The following is a 17,434-nucleotide window of genomic DNA, read 5'->3' on the forward strand; positions in this document are numbered from 1 at the left end:
TGCAATGAAGGAACATATAGGACAAGTCAAACCCTCTAGTTGTCCACTACAGGATTCTATGGTAGGATCCCCTGGGTTCACAGCAGGACTCAAGGAGTGGCCTTTTGATGTGTGGAACAGCAGCCATCTGGGGCTCGGTGAGGGTTGCAGCTACCTGAACCATGCAATTGTGTGGAAATTTTAAGCTTTGTATGCTTTTGTTTAGAGCTGTCTTTAGGCATTTTTGAAAATCTGTTGTGTATATTTTTGAGGTAATATATTTAAGGATAAAATAGTCCTGGGGTAATCTGCTGGTCAAGGGAGTGAAAAATCTTCCACTGTTGGAATTATATTGGCTCTGTGTACTTTTAATTTCCCCTAATTAGGACTTGGGTCTTTGCACAGACTAACCTGTGGTACTGTATTTTCCCTCTTTTCCCTATTAAGTGTCATTTTCGGAACACTGTTGTGGTGCTCAGTCCATTTCATTCATTTCCCCCATAGGAATGAACTACAAGTAGCAAATTGCTTTAATTGTGTTTTTTTTTTTTTGGGGGGGGCGGCTATGGGAGCTTGAGTAGAAATCTTGGGCTGGGTGCTTCTTTCTGTGAATCTGAAATGGCCAAACCTGGGCCTAAAGCTTTTTTTCTTGTCTCCCAACCCTCCATACCTTGTTTCCTGCTGGCTCAGCCAGAAGGTGAGAGGGCAATGGGGACCCGAATCTTAGCTTTTTCAGTGTTATTGACATACCAGTGTTGTAAATGATGCTGTTATGACTGTAGTTTGTTCTGGTGATGCTCCTGCTATTAAACCATTAAATACAGCATCACATCTCATTATGTGCTTAATACAATAACAGTTTAAAATGCTGTAAAAACCAAACTTAGTTGTAACCCATTTAATACAAGTACAATCTTTTTTTTAATTTGTTTTTGGGTTTTACTATACTCATCAGAAAATTTGGCCAGACAATATGGTATCAAGGTAAATGGCTGATAATTTGTTTCAGAGATGCTTATTTATTTATGGTGTTAACTCCTGTGTTTTGACCACAAAGTGTGTGTGTGTGTGTGTGTGTGTGTGTGTGTGTGTGTGTGTGTGTGGTTTGTCTCTATGCAATATTATGGTAGCAAGTCTGTAAGGCCATAATTAAAATACAAAATGTAACTGGCTTTGGTTTGCTTTGTTCATTTCCAGTTCCTCACAATGTTTACATTTTTTTTTATTGCTGCAGTTTTTGAATGGTACAGATATCTACAGTCTAGTGCAGGGGTGGGCAATTTTTTTTTTTTTTAACAGAGGGCCGTATAAGAAATCCGCCAGGGCACCAGGGGCTGAACACATGCAGGTACTGTACATCCTGGGAGCTGTCATTGAAATATTATTCTACATGGCATGTAAACTTCTACTTACAAACATGTCAACCTGAATCTGGTTACTTAGTTTATAGCAGTAAATGTATGAAAGGTACTTTTATCATTAGGCTTTCGGTAACCCTGTTCTGCCACTTTACAGTACTCACTGAAGCAAATATTTTTTTTAACAAAAATAAGAACACACGTGTAGGAGTTGACACATACAATTACCCCTACTCAGTTATCAGTTACTACACTTGAACAAGTGTACTATTCAGCATAGGCTTTCTGTGACAACTACCTAGCTCAGTGAGAGGAATAAAGTCTCTTGACCTTGGGCAAGTACATTAAGTAAGGTGTCATTTATAGCTATGCATAACACAGCTGATACATGGTCACCTGTAGTACAGATGTAGTGCTGTAGTTACTACGTGGTTAAGTTTTGCTGACTAAGCACCTCCTGGAGACACTGTAAAAACAATTTCTGCTCTGGATTAATAATTTCAGACACTTATCCTGCATCCTTTTCAGTTTTCAACAGACCCATATGGCATATATTTTTTTTCCTGTCAAATTCGAACTTCCATAACACCAGCTAACTTCCCATTTCACAGTTCTAAACACTGTACGCATGCCATGGGTTTACCTGAATGTGTCTCCCAGTGGCCGTGCCTTTCAGCAGTTGTACAGCCAGAGCCGAATTCCAGTTGTTTCAAAGTTTTGCGTTATTCCTCTAGGTGAGACGGTAGGTTGTGTCGTGCACATCGCAACTTTCAGCCAGGCCAAGGAGCAGTAAGTGAAACTGTTCGAAATGTTTTTCAGTTGCTGCTCCACTCAACCCGGTTACGGTTCGTCGACCAAAAAACAAAGCGATATTTTTTCAAACGATTCTTGTCTGGGCAGAATATTGCTGTTATATCTTGCACTCTGCATCAACTGTCCCTTTTTGCCACCAATTTTGTGGTGCAGGACTCAGGAGCGTTATAGCACCCTAACTATTGCTCTTTCTTGCATGCGTGAATAAAAAAACATAATGTCGTAGAAGCATAGCGGTGTAATTAAACTATGCTTTCAGTCACGCAATCGCATGTGCTTATGTAGGCATACATTTCAAAATAAAAGTTACAATTTTAGGGAGAAGCTAGTTTACAGAATTTTGTAATATCTTTAAAATTTCAGTAATATAACCACTAAAAGTAATTTATTTTGCGGGCCAAATGGGACTTCACCGGGCCGCGTCATGCCCAGGTCTGGTGTGTCTTTCAATTGTTCCGAATTGCATCTATAAATATGGAAAACTTGCTATCCATAAAGACCTATTAACAAAGGGCTGTGCAGTCTAGATTGTATCCTGGAAGCAGAGGATGCTGGGCGAGCCCTGGAAAGGATGTCAACTCAAAGAAGCAATATTTTCTACAGTAGCAAACAAACAATCCAGAAAAAAAAAAATCATTAATGCAGCTGGTCATGTAGCTCTTGAGAAAGGGAGCTCTCTTTACCATGTTACAGAAACCCAAGAACCTACAAGCTCTCGCTTTAAGACTCTTTGTGAGTGGGACTACCTATCGGCCAGAAGTAGAGCAGAGCTTTTGTTGTGCTGTAGTGAAAAATCAGGTCCTGTAAGTATTTTGGGAGGAGATTCAATGATTGTCTTGTAGGCCATAACCAGAGTGTTGTACTTGACACAGATAGTTGCAAGAAGCTGATGTTTAGAGACAAAAATGGGATCACGTTGGGAGGTTCAGCAAATTTCAAATTTCATACTGTGGCATTCTGGTAAAGCTGTTGGGGTTTGATGGTGGAGACTAGGCAGGAGGAAGCTAAAGTACTGGGATATTGCCATGGCCTTGACCAGGAGCTGTGTAGAGTGATATCATTCTAATGGCACTGAACTGCAGACGGTTCATCCATAATCTGGTCCACTGCATTTAGTAAAAGAGCCGGTGCTGATGTGATTCCGAAAGGGAGACAAAACTGTTGGTATATTTCCTTATGTGTGATAATTGTCTGCAGTTTCTTGAGGCCTACTAAAAGGCACTAACTCTATCAAAGTGTAGCGCAAGAAGACACTGGTAATGTCCTTTGACAATGTAAAATGGCAGTGTTGTATTTTGGGGGGGGTGTGGTGGTGCAGTGGGTTTGACCGAGTCCTGCTCTCCAGTGGGTCTGGGGTTGGAGTCCCACTTGGAGTGCCTTGCGACGGACTGGCGTCCCGTCCTGGGTGTGTCCCCGCCCCCTCCAGCCTTACGCCCTGTGTTGCCAGGTTATGCTCCAGCTCCCCGCGACCCCACATGGGACAAGCGGTTTCAGATAGTGTGTGTGTGTGTGTGTGAGAGTATTGTATTTTGCCCATTGATCTGCACCACTGCATTAATGACACTTCTCATTGCAATGGACTTCCAGGTATATGTTCTGAAGATAATGTTTTATGGCTGCAAAAGACAATGGCTCAAAGTTATGTAGACAGATCATTGCGATTCTGCTGTCCCGCAGTGCTTGCACACCTCTTTGGTGTGGTTTTGATTGTCAATTTTTTTACATGCCCATTCAGTGTGATACCTTTTACTTCACTTCCTAAACTCCAAATTTTACACCAAAACTGACAATTGCCCTGCTTTTCCACATATCTGTAGAAAACTATGTAATGCTCCCTTTTTTTCAGTGGACCCAGCCAGGTGTGCTGTACTCACTCTTTCACCTCTTCAGAGTCCACAGACAAGCCTGTCTCTGATTGTGTCACTTAACATTTTGTTGAATTCATAGTGCTCTGCAAGCCTTTTCCATGGAGTAAGAAACACTCCAAAAGATTCCCCCTCTTCTTCCACTTTCTTCAGTGGAAGTGAAACCTTTCCGCTATGTCTCTCTCTACATCAGATCTAAAGGAAACAAATATCTCATACATTTACACCATATGCCGAAGTCTAATCAGAAACCCAAGACCTCAACTCTGTCACAAACAACCATTCACCATTAGACAAGCATCAACCAAAGCCATTGTGCATTGCAATATTTCTCCACGCTGCTCTCACCTGGTGCCCGGTTGAGTCAGTTGTCAGGAGGATGCCTGAAAAACCTTTCTTTCTGGCTCTGTTACCCTAAAAGTTATTGCAAAATGTTTGAGTTCCATATTAATACCTTTCTTTGTTTTTCTTCCAAAATCTGAACAGTACATAAAAGCTAACAACATATCTATTCATAAGATGACTGTTAACAGTAAATTACTGTAATTTTCAAGTTTTATTGCACAAAAATAAGCTGTCGGAGTGGCTTCTAGTTTTTTTTTTTCTTTTTAATACACATACTCCCTTCAGTTGAGTTTGTTTGTTCTGTGTTAATGTTCTTATAATGCGTGTTTGAACTGTGGTGGAACGACTTCAGAACTGCTGAATCTTTTTCCACATTTAAAAAGGGTCTTCAAATTCATCTCTTCCGGACTCACTTCGCCCATGATCTCTTAAGTTCATATATGGTATAAATGTTCATGATCATGCTTGAATCAATCCTTTACACAGCTACTCCTGCAATGTAATATAAATGTTTATATGTACCTGAAGAAAAAAAAACTACTACAAAGGTGATTAGGAATTGTCGATATTCTGGTAAAGTTTTATGCAGCTACTTGTGTGATGAACATCAGTGCATGTGGTGAAGGAAACTAACTGTACTTAAGCATCACACATCTGCAGCTATGTCTCTTTCTCCTAAGGTAATGCACAAATTGTATTTTCTATGAGATGTGTGTCGCTATGGAGAAAAGCATCTGCTAAATTAATAAATGTAAACTGTTCATCTTTTGGGGGGGTTGTGGTGGTGCAGCAGGTTTGGCCTGTGCCTGCTCTCTGGTGGGTCTAGGGTTTGAGTCCTTCTTGAGGTGCCTTGCAACGGACTGGCGTCCTGTCCTGGGTGTGTTCTCTTCCCCTCCAGCCTTGTGCCCTGCGTTGCTGGGTTAGGCTCCGGTTCACTTGCAAGCGGTTCCGTGACAGGGGGTAGGAAGCAATACCTAGTGAACCACAAGATAGACAAGCGCACCGCATCTGCAGTCTCTGGCATGCATCTGTTACAGCCCTGTGTTGCCAGGTTAGGCTCTGGTTCGCCACGACCCCCCTCGGAACAAGCGGTTTCAGACAGTGTGTGTGTGTGTGTAGGTCAACATTATTGCCATATTGAAATTCTATTGAAAAGCAAGGAAATTTGTGAAAGCATGCCAGTATGCAATACAGTGGCTGCGATACTCAAAGGGGCTTTCAGTATTTTTACTAAATATATGGTCATGTAGCTTTATTATACTGGTAAGCTGAAGTACACATCTATAGTATTCACTATCCCTGTATCCGAGTTTTCATGCATCCGGTCCATAGTTGCATTAATACCCACACACACCATCTGAAACCACTTGTCCCATATGGGGTCGCAGGAGCCTAACACAGGGCATAAGGGGGAGGGGACACACCAAGGACAGGATGCCAGTCCATCACAAACACCCCAAGCGGGACGCAAACCCCAGACCCACCAGAGAGCAGGACCCATTGGACCACCACACCCCTGCGTTAATACCAATTATCATTAATTGGATTGAACTGTCTTTACACTGTCTGCAACATCAGGTATAGCCTGTGACATTCAGTCTCACACAATAAAGTGAGACATATTTGAAAACTGTACCAAGTGGCTATATGAGACAGAACAGCGAGACACACTATGCGTTAATTTTCTTATTCCTTTAGTTAATAAGAAAGTTAAACATAAAATGAAAATCCATTATTTGATTCCAAATGCAGACTTTGAAAAACTCTCTGACGTGGAATGGTGAGGAAGCTTTTTAGATAGGTGTATGTTTGTTTTTAATACCGTGCGCACAATTGAGAAAAAGCTTAATGGACACCTGCGATTCAAAAAAATTTATTGACATACATAATTCAGCAAAACTTTGCAGGCAAATTCTTGATTCAGAAAAGCTTTGGGGATGGGGTTAGATGAAAAAATAGTTGTTAATAATTCTTCATTCTATTTTAATGGTACACATTTCCTTACAGCATTAGGCTGACTTTGTGGTGAACTTGGGAGGGCTTTGAGCAAATTGGAATTTTTCCAATTAAAAACAAATAAGTTATTTTATTGTCCTTTTTTCAAAATATATATGCTTATTTTTCCAGGAATAAATTTGAACTGGATAGCAAGGGCTAGGTATACCCAAGAACGCTTAATCTCATTACCAGCAGGACATTACAGTTAGTTTTAAAGCTATATCTCTGTCTCTCTGCAAACCCCACAGCGCACAGCATGCCTCTGCTCTGCTGCACCTCAAGCCTAATCTCTCCTCTTCACATATCAAAAACATTCAACAGAGCATGGTTGAGACCCAAGATGCCACTAGCAGGGTGAGACCTTTCTTCTCTAAGGTGCACTTGAAATAGCTTGTGAAGATCATCTGACCTGAAACACCATGTGCTGCTCTTGACCAGCACGGCTTTTATTCCTGTCGATATCCACTATAACCTGATGTATTTTAATGCAAACAACAGTACCTCATTGTTCCATTTTATGTACATTGAATTTTTTTGTTTTTAACTTGTTTTGGTAGGATGTTTATTATTTCAGTTAAAATAAACTGAACATATGTGTCTTCAAACATTTGTAGTACAGTAAGGTGAGGAGCCAGTGTTTCTCTTAAGGATCATTGATTTCTAGTGTTATTCATCTGGGGGGTGTGGTGGTGCAGTGGGTTGGACCACAGTCCTGCTCTCCAGTGGGTCTGGGGTTTGAGTCCCGCTTGGGGTGCCTTGCGACGGACTGGTGTCCCGTCCTGGGTGTGTCCCCTCCCCCTTTGGCCTTACACCCTGTGTTACTGGGTAGGCTCTGGTTCCCCGTGACCCCATATGGGACAAGCGGTTCTGAAAATGTGTGTGTGTGTGTGTGTGTGTGTTATTCATCTGTTCCACTGCATTGGCAGTTAGCACACTTGTGACACAGTAAAGATGCTTTCATTCTACAAAATAAATAACAAGCTTGACAGTGAAAATATTTTAAAACTGTACATATTTAGAAAGCATTGGATTAATGCCCACAGTCTGTTCAGTGAGGTTTGTTCTTGTTCATTGATGTGTTCCCCTGTGAGAACTCTGGCTCAGCTGCTATTGGCTAGAATATAGGTGTACACCTTCAGTAAAATCCATTACAAATAGGTTCTTATGTAACAAAAAGAAACACAGAAGTTTGTACAACAATATTGTAAAAACTATACACAAACAGTTGGGCATGGGGGCTAGCTACCCCACACCATAAAAACCTTGCCAGCTACACAAATGCCAACAAGGAAACTTCAAGACATCTCAGCTCTTGACAGGGATGCCTGGAGAGCCCTTGTTGGTGGCCGATGCCCCAGGAGGGGTGGAAGGCATTAAAAAAACATATATACAGTATATAGATATATATATATTTATATATACACACACACACACACACACACACGTATATACATACACACACAAACAGCAAAGACATGTAAGAAAAAATGCACACAGTGTCACTCCCTTTTCCTACCTGTTTGTCCTGGACAAGGTCGCAGTAGTCCAGAGCCTATCTTGGAATCAGTGGGCCCAAGGTTGGGGAAGTACACCCTGCATTTTGGGGAATAACTTGTATTTTATTTGTGAGTGCTGCTGAATTGGACAAAGGGTCTACATGTAGGTACTAAATCACTGACATAAAGATGATGTGATGGAACTCAACTGCATGATTTCTACCTAGTCCAAACAGTGTTAAGATGATGGACCAACAGGACAGAGATGTGGAAGAGACCGCAGGAGAGGCACAGAGGCATCTGGTGGAAGAGATTAGTGAGCACACAAAGAACCTGTCACTCAGCAAGGGGGGGAGGTTTACTAACAGACAACACAATAAGAGCAGAGATGACTCTTAAGCCTGGCTTTAAAGGCTGAGACAGATGGGGTGTCCCTGACAACATCTAACACTCTTCCCAAGTTTTGATACATGCCTTCTTCTTAAATCTCATCACAGGTACCTTAAAGTAACCCATATCTGAAGAATGAAGACAAGTAAGCTGGAGCAATGCATTTTACTGCCTTATACATCAGTAAAATTTTATAATCTACTCTAAACTTAATTGGAAACCAATGCAGCATTCTAGGATCTTGTTATATGGTCATACTTCCTAGTTCTTGTGACAACTGGGGCAACAGCATTTTGTATTAACCCTGCAGTAACCAAGATAGTATTGTCCATACCAGACTACAGTAGTCAATTGTCCTTGACAGAAAATCAGTTTTTATGCATCCTGCATATGTAAAAATTGCCTTAATTTAGCTGTATTTCTCAATTGAAGGATGCATGACCTAGCCAAAGCAGCAACATGACATATTTATGCCTAGCAGAACAGCCAGATCTTTAAAACATTCTGTACCCTTGAAATTCAATCAGTGAGTGGTAAAGACTGATGTGATTGACTTATGAATATCATCCAGAGTGAGTAAAACAATAACACCTGGTACAGAACTTAGTCACAACATATTCAACCTTAGATGAGAACAAAGGCGTGTGTTTATCAGAATTTGGCACAAACTGTTGGGCACTAGATAAGTAGGAACATAACTACTTAAGTGAAGTGCCTGTTAGTGCACCCAGGAAAGTCTACTGGGTAACATATGTACTATGATCAGCAGTATCAAATGCAAGACTCAAGTTCAGCAGCAGCCCAGACACAGGTTAGGACCATTTCATTGCTATGACCAGCACAGAAACTAGACAAAAAATTTCAAATATTATACATTTACATTTATTCATTTAGCAGACACTTTTCTCCAAAGCAACATACATCTCATTATAAGTTTCTACTAGTTAAATTAGTGACAGTGCTGAACAGAAAATAAGGATTATTCCTATTTTCTTTAATTAATTTTGAGTAATATTTCAGTCAGATATTAAAAAAGTGCTTTCCTGTAGTTTTTTAAAAAGTCTGCCCAGGCTGCATAATAAAAAAAAATTAATGGTTGGTAATCAGGCATCTTTTTTTTCCATTTCATTAAAATTATTTCTCTATCTGGATAGAAATGTAAATAAAGCTTTCAGTATTCCAAAATAAAATTGTACCTGCAGGAGCAACACAATGGTGTGGTGGGTAGTGATGATGCTTCACAGGTGGTGTTTGGACATGAGACTCCAGATCACTGTTAACACTGTATTAGGGTAAGCAGTTACTGAAAATACATGGATAGATTAAGCCTGCAAATAAATATATGGCAAATTTAGTCATACCTCAAATGATGCTAAAGCAAGTAAACAAGACAAAGCATTCAGCAGTAGTTGGTTAGAAATTAACAGACTCATGAGATTTCTGACAAGGAAGATTGAAAACTGGGCATACATTTGAGCAGACACTAGATGGAGACATGTCATAAAACATTTCAGAAATTGGATGGGATTGTTAGATTGTGAAAAATTTGTTGGAAACCAGGTGAATGAACAGTTGTGTCATGCCATGGTACCTAGTTAGTAGTACGTTAGCGACTTTCCGTTAGCGAGCGAAATGCGACAGCGTAAGTATAGTTACAGCTTCGTCTCAGGCTGTGGAAAACATTCCGTGTGGACAGCTGCCAGTGCCAAGTACACGACAAACATTCTCCACTATAGTGTGTTGTCAAACCTGTGCGGCCAGGGGGAGCACGAGCCGCATGGCCTTCATCTCTCAGTACTCTAATTCGGGTATCCGGTACCGTCTGGAGGCACTTGCGTCACACCGCGAGTTCACATTGCACGTGGTCACTAAGGGTCACTGATCGATCACGTTTTACTAAAAAGCCGGTTACGAGTCCGATCTTTTCACCAGATTCCGTTCCAGAGGGCTTTTCGTGTAAAATCACTAATTCCGGACCTAGTATCGTTTCTAATACTTTGTGAGGTAAAATTAACGCAACAATCTCTGAATCGAAACTTGTTGGTTATTAACGTCTTGTAACAACACGGTAGGTCCGTCCAATAACACACAGCAATAGCTTTATGCATAAATACAACTTGTAGGCCTTGTTGGCTATTTAGTACAGTATTTGTTGACCTGTGATGTAGTGGATCATGCTGTCACTCCTCCTTGCAATCCGTTACGGCGGTGCCGTCCTGACGTCATTGTGACTTACGTCTCTTCTGTCCAATGGGACGTCGGAGTCCCGCCCCTCGGTGGCTGCCTAACGCTTGAGCGCCAGTGAACAGTGACGGGTCGATGAAGCAGCTGCTGAAAAGCTTCGAGTCGCTGCGCTTCACCACCGCTCGCAGCGCAAGTGGGAAGATGAAGGGGAGCCACTCGATGAAGAGGCACCGCATCACCAGAGTGAGTGATAGAGAAACCTCAGTTATTGTGTCTTTCAGGGGCTTTCAAGCAGGAGTTTCTCTGACCCCTTGCGCGGATGACAGCATGATGATGGTGATGGAATCGGTCATGGAGCGAAATGCATGCCATGATGAATCATGATCAGCGCGTCTAACTGGAACTTTACAACCAGTAGTGGCAGTAGAGTAGTAACAGCAGTAATTGCAGTTCTAAGAGCTGTGCATGTACAGTTACTCCCAGCACTGATTACTCTCGTTTTGTTCGTGATGTACATAGGACAGGTAAGAACGACAAAGTACACTGTTGACAACGTGGTCGTGGGACTTGTGACAGGGAGGAAAAAGTGGTGGGTGACTCTGCTGACTCTTCACTGACACCAAAACCACTGATTACACAGCACAAAACATTTTTCAAAAATTCCTAATTATGTTGATTTTTGCCTTGATTATGATTAAAGTTTATTGATTACAAGCCACTAGTTGTCACACAGAACTGAGGATGCCGGGGCAGCTGGACCCAAGTGCAGGATCATTCGTTAGGAAACGAGGGGTCAGGCAAGTTCTCGTTGTTGGGGATGGGTACAACATTCCAGAAGGTATCAAAACATTCTAGAAAGCATTAGATCCTATAAGGTCCTGGAATATTTGATGCTTGGAACCCAGTGCCAAAATTTGTTAATTTCAAGAAAGTGCAATATTTTTCTAAAAACTGATATATAATACAAACTAATGCCAAAAGTATGTTTAATCTAACAAAACTGAATGGAAAATACAAAAAAATGACAATACAGTTTTGTTACTTTGTATTATTGTGTAGGTCTTGAACAAAGGATTATGACATTCTGGACCTTTTCTTTCATCTTCAGTCAAAGGATGCAGGGTCAAATCCCATCTCTTACTGTAGTACCTTTGATTAAGCTACTTAGCCTGAGTTGATGAAGTAAAAATTTTCACTTTGTGTAAAAGGGTAAATCTGTTTAAGTAACTGAACGCTGTAAGTTACTTTGGAGAAAAGTGTCGGATGAATGAATGCCAAGGCAATGCAAGTGATGAAAGACAACTAACAGCTGAATGTTAGAGAAATTTTTCCTTCCAGGTCCTTCAGGAAGGCTGTGCTTTTCCTGGAGCAACAGATGTTGACCTCAAATTCTGTTTAAGCAAATAATCCTTTTGTGCACAATAATGTCTTTTGATTGTGAGTGGAAACTAGAGCTCAGATTTATTAGTGAACCTAAATTTCCTTCAAAGTATACCTGTGTCATTGTGTGTTTTTGTGTCTGGGATTGTCCTTTGATGGTTTGCTTTCCCTTCTAATGTGTACTCTCACTTGGGCTGTGTGTCTCCAGTGATTGACATTAGTTCCACTATAACATTCTACAATGCATGGATACACAGTTTTGAATGTATTTTTAACTAGCTTTTTGCTTGACAAAATGTCACATATGACAGTTGGGGCAAATGGGACCTATCCCAATGCATTTTTGTTTAAAAAATTTTAAAATATTTAAATTAGATTTATTCATTTAGCTGATGCTTTTCTCCAAAGTGACTTACAGTGTTAAGGTCACAATTATTATATGCTTGCAATCATTTACCCATTTATACAGCTGGGTAATTTACTGGAGCAATTTCAGAGTAAGTACCTTGCTCAAGGGTACTACAGCCAGAGGTGGGGATCAAACCTGCAAACTTTGGGTCTAAAGACAGTAGCGCTAACTACTGTGCTACCAGCTGTCCTGGGAGCTGTGAAAGGGCTGCCATGCTTTGCAGTCTTCAGAATGTTCTTACAATCAGTTGAAGAGTAAGCATCTGTTTCTCCATAAGTAGGTGAGCTATTGGATGAGTCATGACAGGAACCTAGAAAAACAGGAAACCCTACCTAAGTTTAATTTTGTCTGAAACATTTTTCAGCATTGTCGTGCTTTACGTGTGTAGTAGTTATTTGAGATATGTGCTAGCTATGAAGTCACACATGCAAGATTTTGGGCCAGCACATGCTTTCCCAGTTTGGAAGTGCTGTGATGAAAGAGTGGAAGTAGAGATGATGTGTTTTGCTACTGTCTTCCCTGATTCAAAGTGATTTTCTGGGTGTGTAATTTCCCATTTAAAACACATTCCTTTTTCTGTTCCTTATCCTGTACGCTTGATTTCTTTGTGAGCCTTAGTTTTCTGAACTTACTGCTTTCAAACCAAGTTTGTATAATTTGGAAGCATTTATTTTTCTTGTGTATCTTTTCACTGGGGGGGTTCAGTGGCACAGCGGGTTTGACTGGGTCCTACTCTCCGGCAGGTCTGGGGTTTGAGTCCTGCTTGGTCTGCCCTGCGACGGACTGGTGTCCCGCCCTGGGTGTGTCCCCCCCCCCAACCCCACGCCCCACACTGCAGGGCTAGGCTCCAGCTCCCCGCGACCCTGCATGGGATAGGCGGCTTCAGATGATGTGTGTCATGATCTTTTCACTAAAAGGCCAAAGCGTGTTATCGACAGCAATGATACTTATGGGTTTCCTGCAGGCCACATTATCTGCTGGCAGAAAGCAGAAGTGCTAATACTGGAAAGAAGACTCATCTTGAATGTAGACACATGACATCTGATTGTAAAAGTGATATGACAGTCAGATGGGTCAGTGTTTTTTGTTTTTTGTGGTGACTTTAATGCCAGGCCTGACCCATCCTGACTGAAGGCAGCATCATCACTTGCTGTGTGTAACCCTGAATCCTAGAAGACCAGTTGGTAAATTGCAGTTTAAACAGTTAGTGATTTATGACCTTTTATTTTTGCAGGCTACATGCACTGGGTGCTCAACCTATGAGTGGGACCAGAACTCAGTTATTTTCTCTGTTTGTAAAACCAACCCTTGGGTGAGAATTTATAAAAACCTGATAATTCAGACACCAGTTAATTCATTCAGAGGTTAGGTTCACACACACACACACACACACACATTGGTTGAAACCACTTGTCCCAAGCAGAGTCACGGCGAACCAGAGCCTAACCCGGCAACACAGGGCATACGGCTAGAGGGGGTGGGGACATAATCAGGACAGGACTCCAGTCCATCCTAAGGCACCCCAAGCAGGACTCAAACCCCAAACCCACCAGAGAGCAGGACCTGACCAAACCCACTGTGGTGCCACCATGTGCCCCCTGCAGTTAGGTTCTGTAGAAAAAAACAAATAATAAAATAAGAATCTCTTTGTAAGACTTTTACTCAATTTTCTTCACTTGCTTATTTTTTGCAGACTTGTTGTTCCAGTTCCTATTCTAGAAATACTGTGCATGATTTTTTTATAAAGTTGAAATAATGTACAGCATTTATCTGGCTTCTTTCAGTTTGCATTACACACACATTTTCAGAACCGCTTGTCCCATACGGGGTCACGGGGAACCGGAGCCAACCCGGTAACACAGGGCGTAGGGCCGGAGGGGGAGGGGACACACCCAGGACTGGACGCCAGTCCGTCGCAGGGCACCCCAAGCAGGACTTGAACCCCAGACCCACCGGAGAGCAGGACTGTGGTCCAACCCACTGCGCCACCACACCCCCCTCCAGTTTGCATTATTATTTATAAAATGAAAAAAAAATATTTAAATGAAATAAAGTAATTATAGAGAAGTACCTCGACATATAGTGGATAGGTTTGGTAAAAGTCTTTGATACAGCTATAATAAATGAAAAATACTGAAAAAAGACTAAAAAGACTGTTTTTAAAGCTTTGAGCTATGTTAAAATAAAAAATTTAAAATGATGGAAGGAGATGTCTCCACAATATCCAGTTCAATTCCATGTTTTTGAGCAATTCATTCCAAAATGGGTGGCATAGTGGCATAGCGAGTAGCTCTGCTATCTCACAGCACCTGGGTAGCGTGAGTGGATGAGGGTTCAATCCCTGGTTAGTCTGTGTGGAATTTGCATGTTCTTCCTGTGTCTGTGTGGGTTTCCTCCCAAAGATATGTTAGTCAGGTTCCCCCATAGTGTGTGAATGACGGAGAGAGTGTGTTCCATTGATGTATGGCTGAGTGACCCATTGTAAGTAGTGTATCTAGTACTGTAAGTCACCTTGGTGAATAAAGTATGTGGGCTGATAACACTACATAGAGTTCATTGGAAGTTGCTTTTGTGAAAAGCATCTGCTAAATATGTAAATATAAAATCATGTGCAACATTCATCAAGTTGTCGTTGGTCATGACACTCACAAACACCAGACATGAGCAGAAAACACAGTGGAAGCAAGTTTAATTAATTTGACCCCTCATTCCTACTCTTTGGGTTTGTTTTACTGACAGCTGATGGCTGGATGCAGAAACATAGCTGACAGTTGCTCCACACCAGTATTTCAATATGGATAAAGTCTTTGCAAGACTAAACAAGGAGAAAGTGTTTGTGTCTTCAGAAATTCCCAACTTGAACATTCATAATATGACAACGCAGTGCATATGAGCTATTACTTTGTCAAAATTGATTTAGCTTACAGTTATATGTTAACACAGTCTAGTAGTTTACCAAAAGAATTTCCTGGAAATGAAACCACCTGCCTTTTGGTCATGAATGCATTTTTCCTGTCTGAGTCCACTGCAGCTTTAGAGTACAGCTCCAGAGGGCTCAATGGTATGTAACTGCTTGATCTGTTTCATACTAATGTGGGCTCTGTGCTTCCTCTTTGCAGCATATCTTGCATGGTGATGGTTGCACTGAAGCCAGCACGCGCTCCAGCCGCTCTGGGGCTCGTTGCCGGAACTCAGTCACCTCCTCTGCTGATGAGCAGCCACACATCGGCAATTATCGCCTGCTGAAAACCATAGGCAAGGGCAACTTTGCCAAGGTCAAGCTGGCACGGCACATCCTCACAGGCAGAGAGGTGAGGGGGTTCCCAGGGGGACTAGTCTGGTCACTCATCGCATTGCCTGGCATGGTTTATACGTCTTACCCATTAAAGATCCTGAATTCTTGTGACATCCTATATCTTGTCTACAGTCCACGTTACCAATAACCAACCGTCCCCTAGAGGCTGTGAATGTTGAGAAGAATAAGTTCTGTTCAGTGCTGTTGTAGCCCAGATTTTTAGTAACTGTGGTAGTTTTTCCCTTCTTCAGGTTGCAATAAAAATCATAGACAAGACTCAGCTGAATCCTACAAGTCTCCAGAAGGTAAGCTATGAGTCACCTTTGGTGTTCTTTTGTTTGTGTTTGAATTGAATCTGCAGAGGGACCCACCACTTAAGAAAATGACAATTTAGTGCAGGCTGTTTAATTTTAAATTATTGTATTAGTACTCCATTCTTCTCATTGTGAGCTTTCTTACATATCCTTGTCAATGCTGACATGTAGTATTCCAGATTTTTTAAAACTCCACCTCTAAGCATTTAGTAAGTTTATAGAAAAATGGGCAATGACTTAACAAGGCTATAAAGTCTTTAAACCTGCTGCTCTGGATAGAAGCTGCACAGGCCTGGAAGTATTTGCTGGGGCAGTCTGTAGAATGTCTCCATATACACCATTAATAACCTGCATGTGGTGTTCCTGGTCTAAAACCATCACAAATCAGTAGTTGTGTCTTCATGGCTCGATTAAATTATTTGTTCAACATGTGAATTATTGTTCCTCTCAAAGCTCTGTTTGCTCCCTGATTACCTTTGGTTTAGAGTTTGCATGATGTGCAGTGGTTCTTATGTACTTGCCATGATAGCTGAATAAAATATACAATTTACCAATTTCGAGAACTTGTGTGAGTAGACTAATTGTAAGGAATGGTAATACTTAGAACAATTTAGAGTGGTTGAAAACAAGAAAAAAGAATTTTATCTGTGCCTTATATGGGAGCCAACCTTTTTTCATTTTTTTGGTTCTATCTACCTCTTTGGAGGTGACTTGTAGGAGTTGTGTTGAAACTGGAACAGCCTAGGATCCATTTCTAGGTTACGGTATAATTTCTTTTGAGTATTGTGTGGATTGATTAATTAATACCTGGCAGATTTTTAATGTTTGCATGGTGTGGTAGGTCACAGTGACTTAATTTGAGCAGATCTTGGAAACAAAGCCAAATTTTTGAGTATTGCCTGCTAGCAGCCTGTATATGTTAATTTATTTAACTACTTTTTATGTTTTTGTCTTTATTCTTCATTCACTGGAAGCCAAGAAAATTAGTTCATTGTTAGAATTCTGTAAAAAGTTGTCAGCACAGTTTTGCATAGGGTAACAGGAAGAGATGGACTTCCTGTTTGACTGCAGTAACTCTCACCTTTAATTCTGCCATATGCTTGTGGTGTGTGTTAAATATAAAAGTTATATTAATGCATGAAATGTTATTGATTATTTATCAATAAATGTAAAGAAATTCACAATCTATGTGTTTCTTTAAATACCATGGCCATGATAAAAAGATATGACCCAAACATAATGTTAGAAATGGGATGTGATCAGAACTGATCATGGTCAAGAGATTTGGAGGAATTGTGTGCATATCAGAGATAATAAAGAAGAGGTTAAGTCCACACGTCTTGGGTCAGGATCTCCATATACCACAGACAAAAGCAGTTCCAACAGTCTTGGAGACCAGCCCTCAAGTGTTATTGGCATACAGTGAAAGATCAAGGATCCACAAAGACAGATTGAAATACGTTAGTATAGATAGACATGAGTGGTTGTGTGGAAGTCATGTCGTGGCAGTCTCTCCTTTGTAGGGTTAGAGAATAAGAATGTTACTGTACAGAGTGTAGAAAACATTCCTTTGTTTTTTTTTTTTTTTGAGGAAGGGTGATGTTAGTG

General features: G+C 41.0%; 1 protein-coding gene across 5 annotated transcripts in view; it reads left to right on the forward strand.

Moving 5' to 3' along the window:
• The first annotated feature begins 10,564 nt into the window (after positions 1 to 10,564).
• LOC108918065 (MAP/microtubule affinity-regulating kinase 3-like) overlaps positions 10,565 to 17,434 on the forward strand; it is a 78,702-nt gene continuing 71,832 nt past the window's right edge. For all 5 annotated transcript variants that reach the window (XM_018724974.1, XM_018724975.1, XM_018724978.1 and 2 more), the window contains exons 1-3: positions 10,565 to 10,671; positions 15,337 to 15,528; positions 15,764 to 15,817. In XM_018724974.1, the coding sequence (XP_018580490.1) occupies positions 10,630 to 10,671; positions 15,337 to 15,528; positions 15,764 to 15,817 (288 nt within the window). In that variant the 5' untranslated portion in view covers positions 10,565 to 10,629. The remainder of the gene's footprint in view (positions 10,672 to 15,336; positions 15,529 to 15,763; positions 15,818 to 17,434) is intronic.

Source organism: Scleropages formosus, chromosome 8 (genome assembly GCF_900964775.1).
Source record: "Scleropages formosus chromosome 8, fSclFor1.1, whole genome shotgun sequence".
Taxonomy (NCBI): Eukaryota; Metazoa; Chordata; class Actinopteri; order Osteoglossiformes; family Osteoglossidae; genus Scleropages; species Scleropages formosus.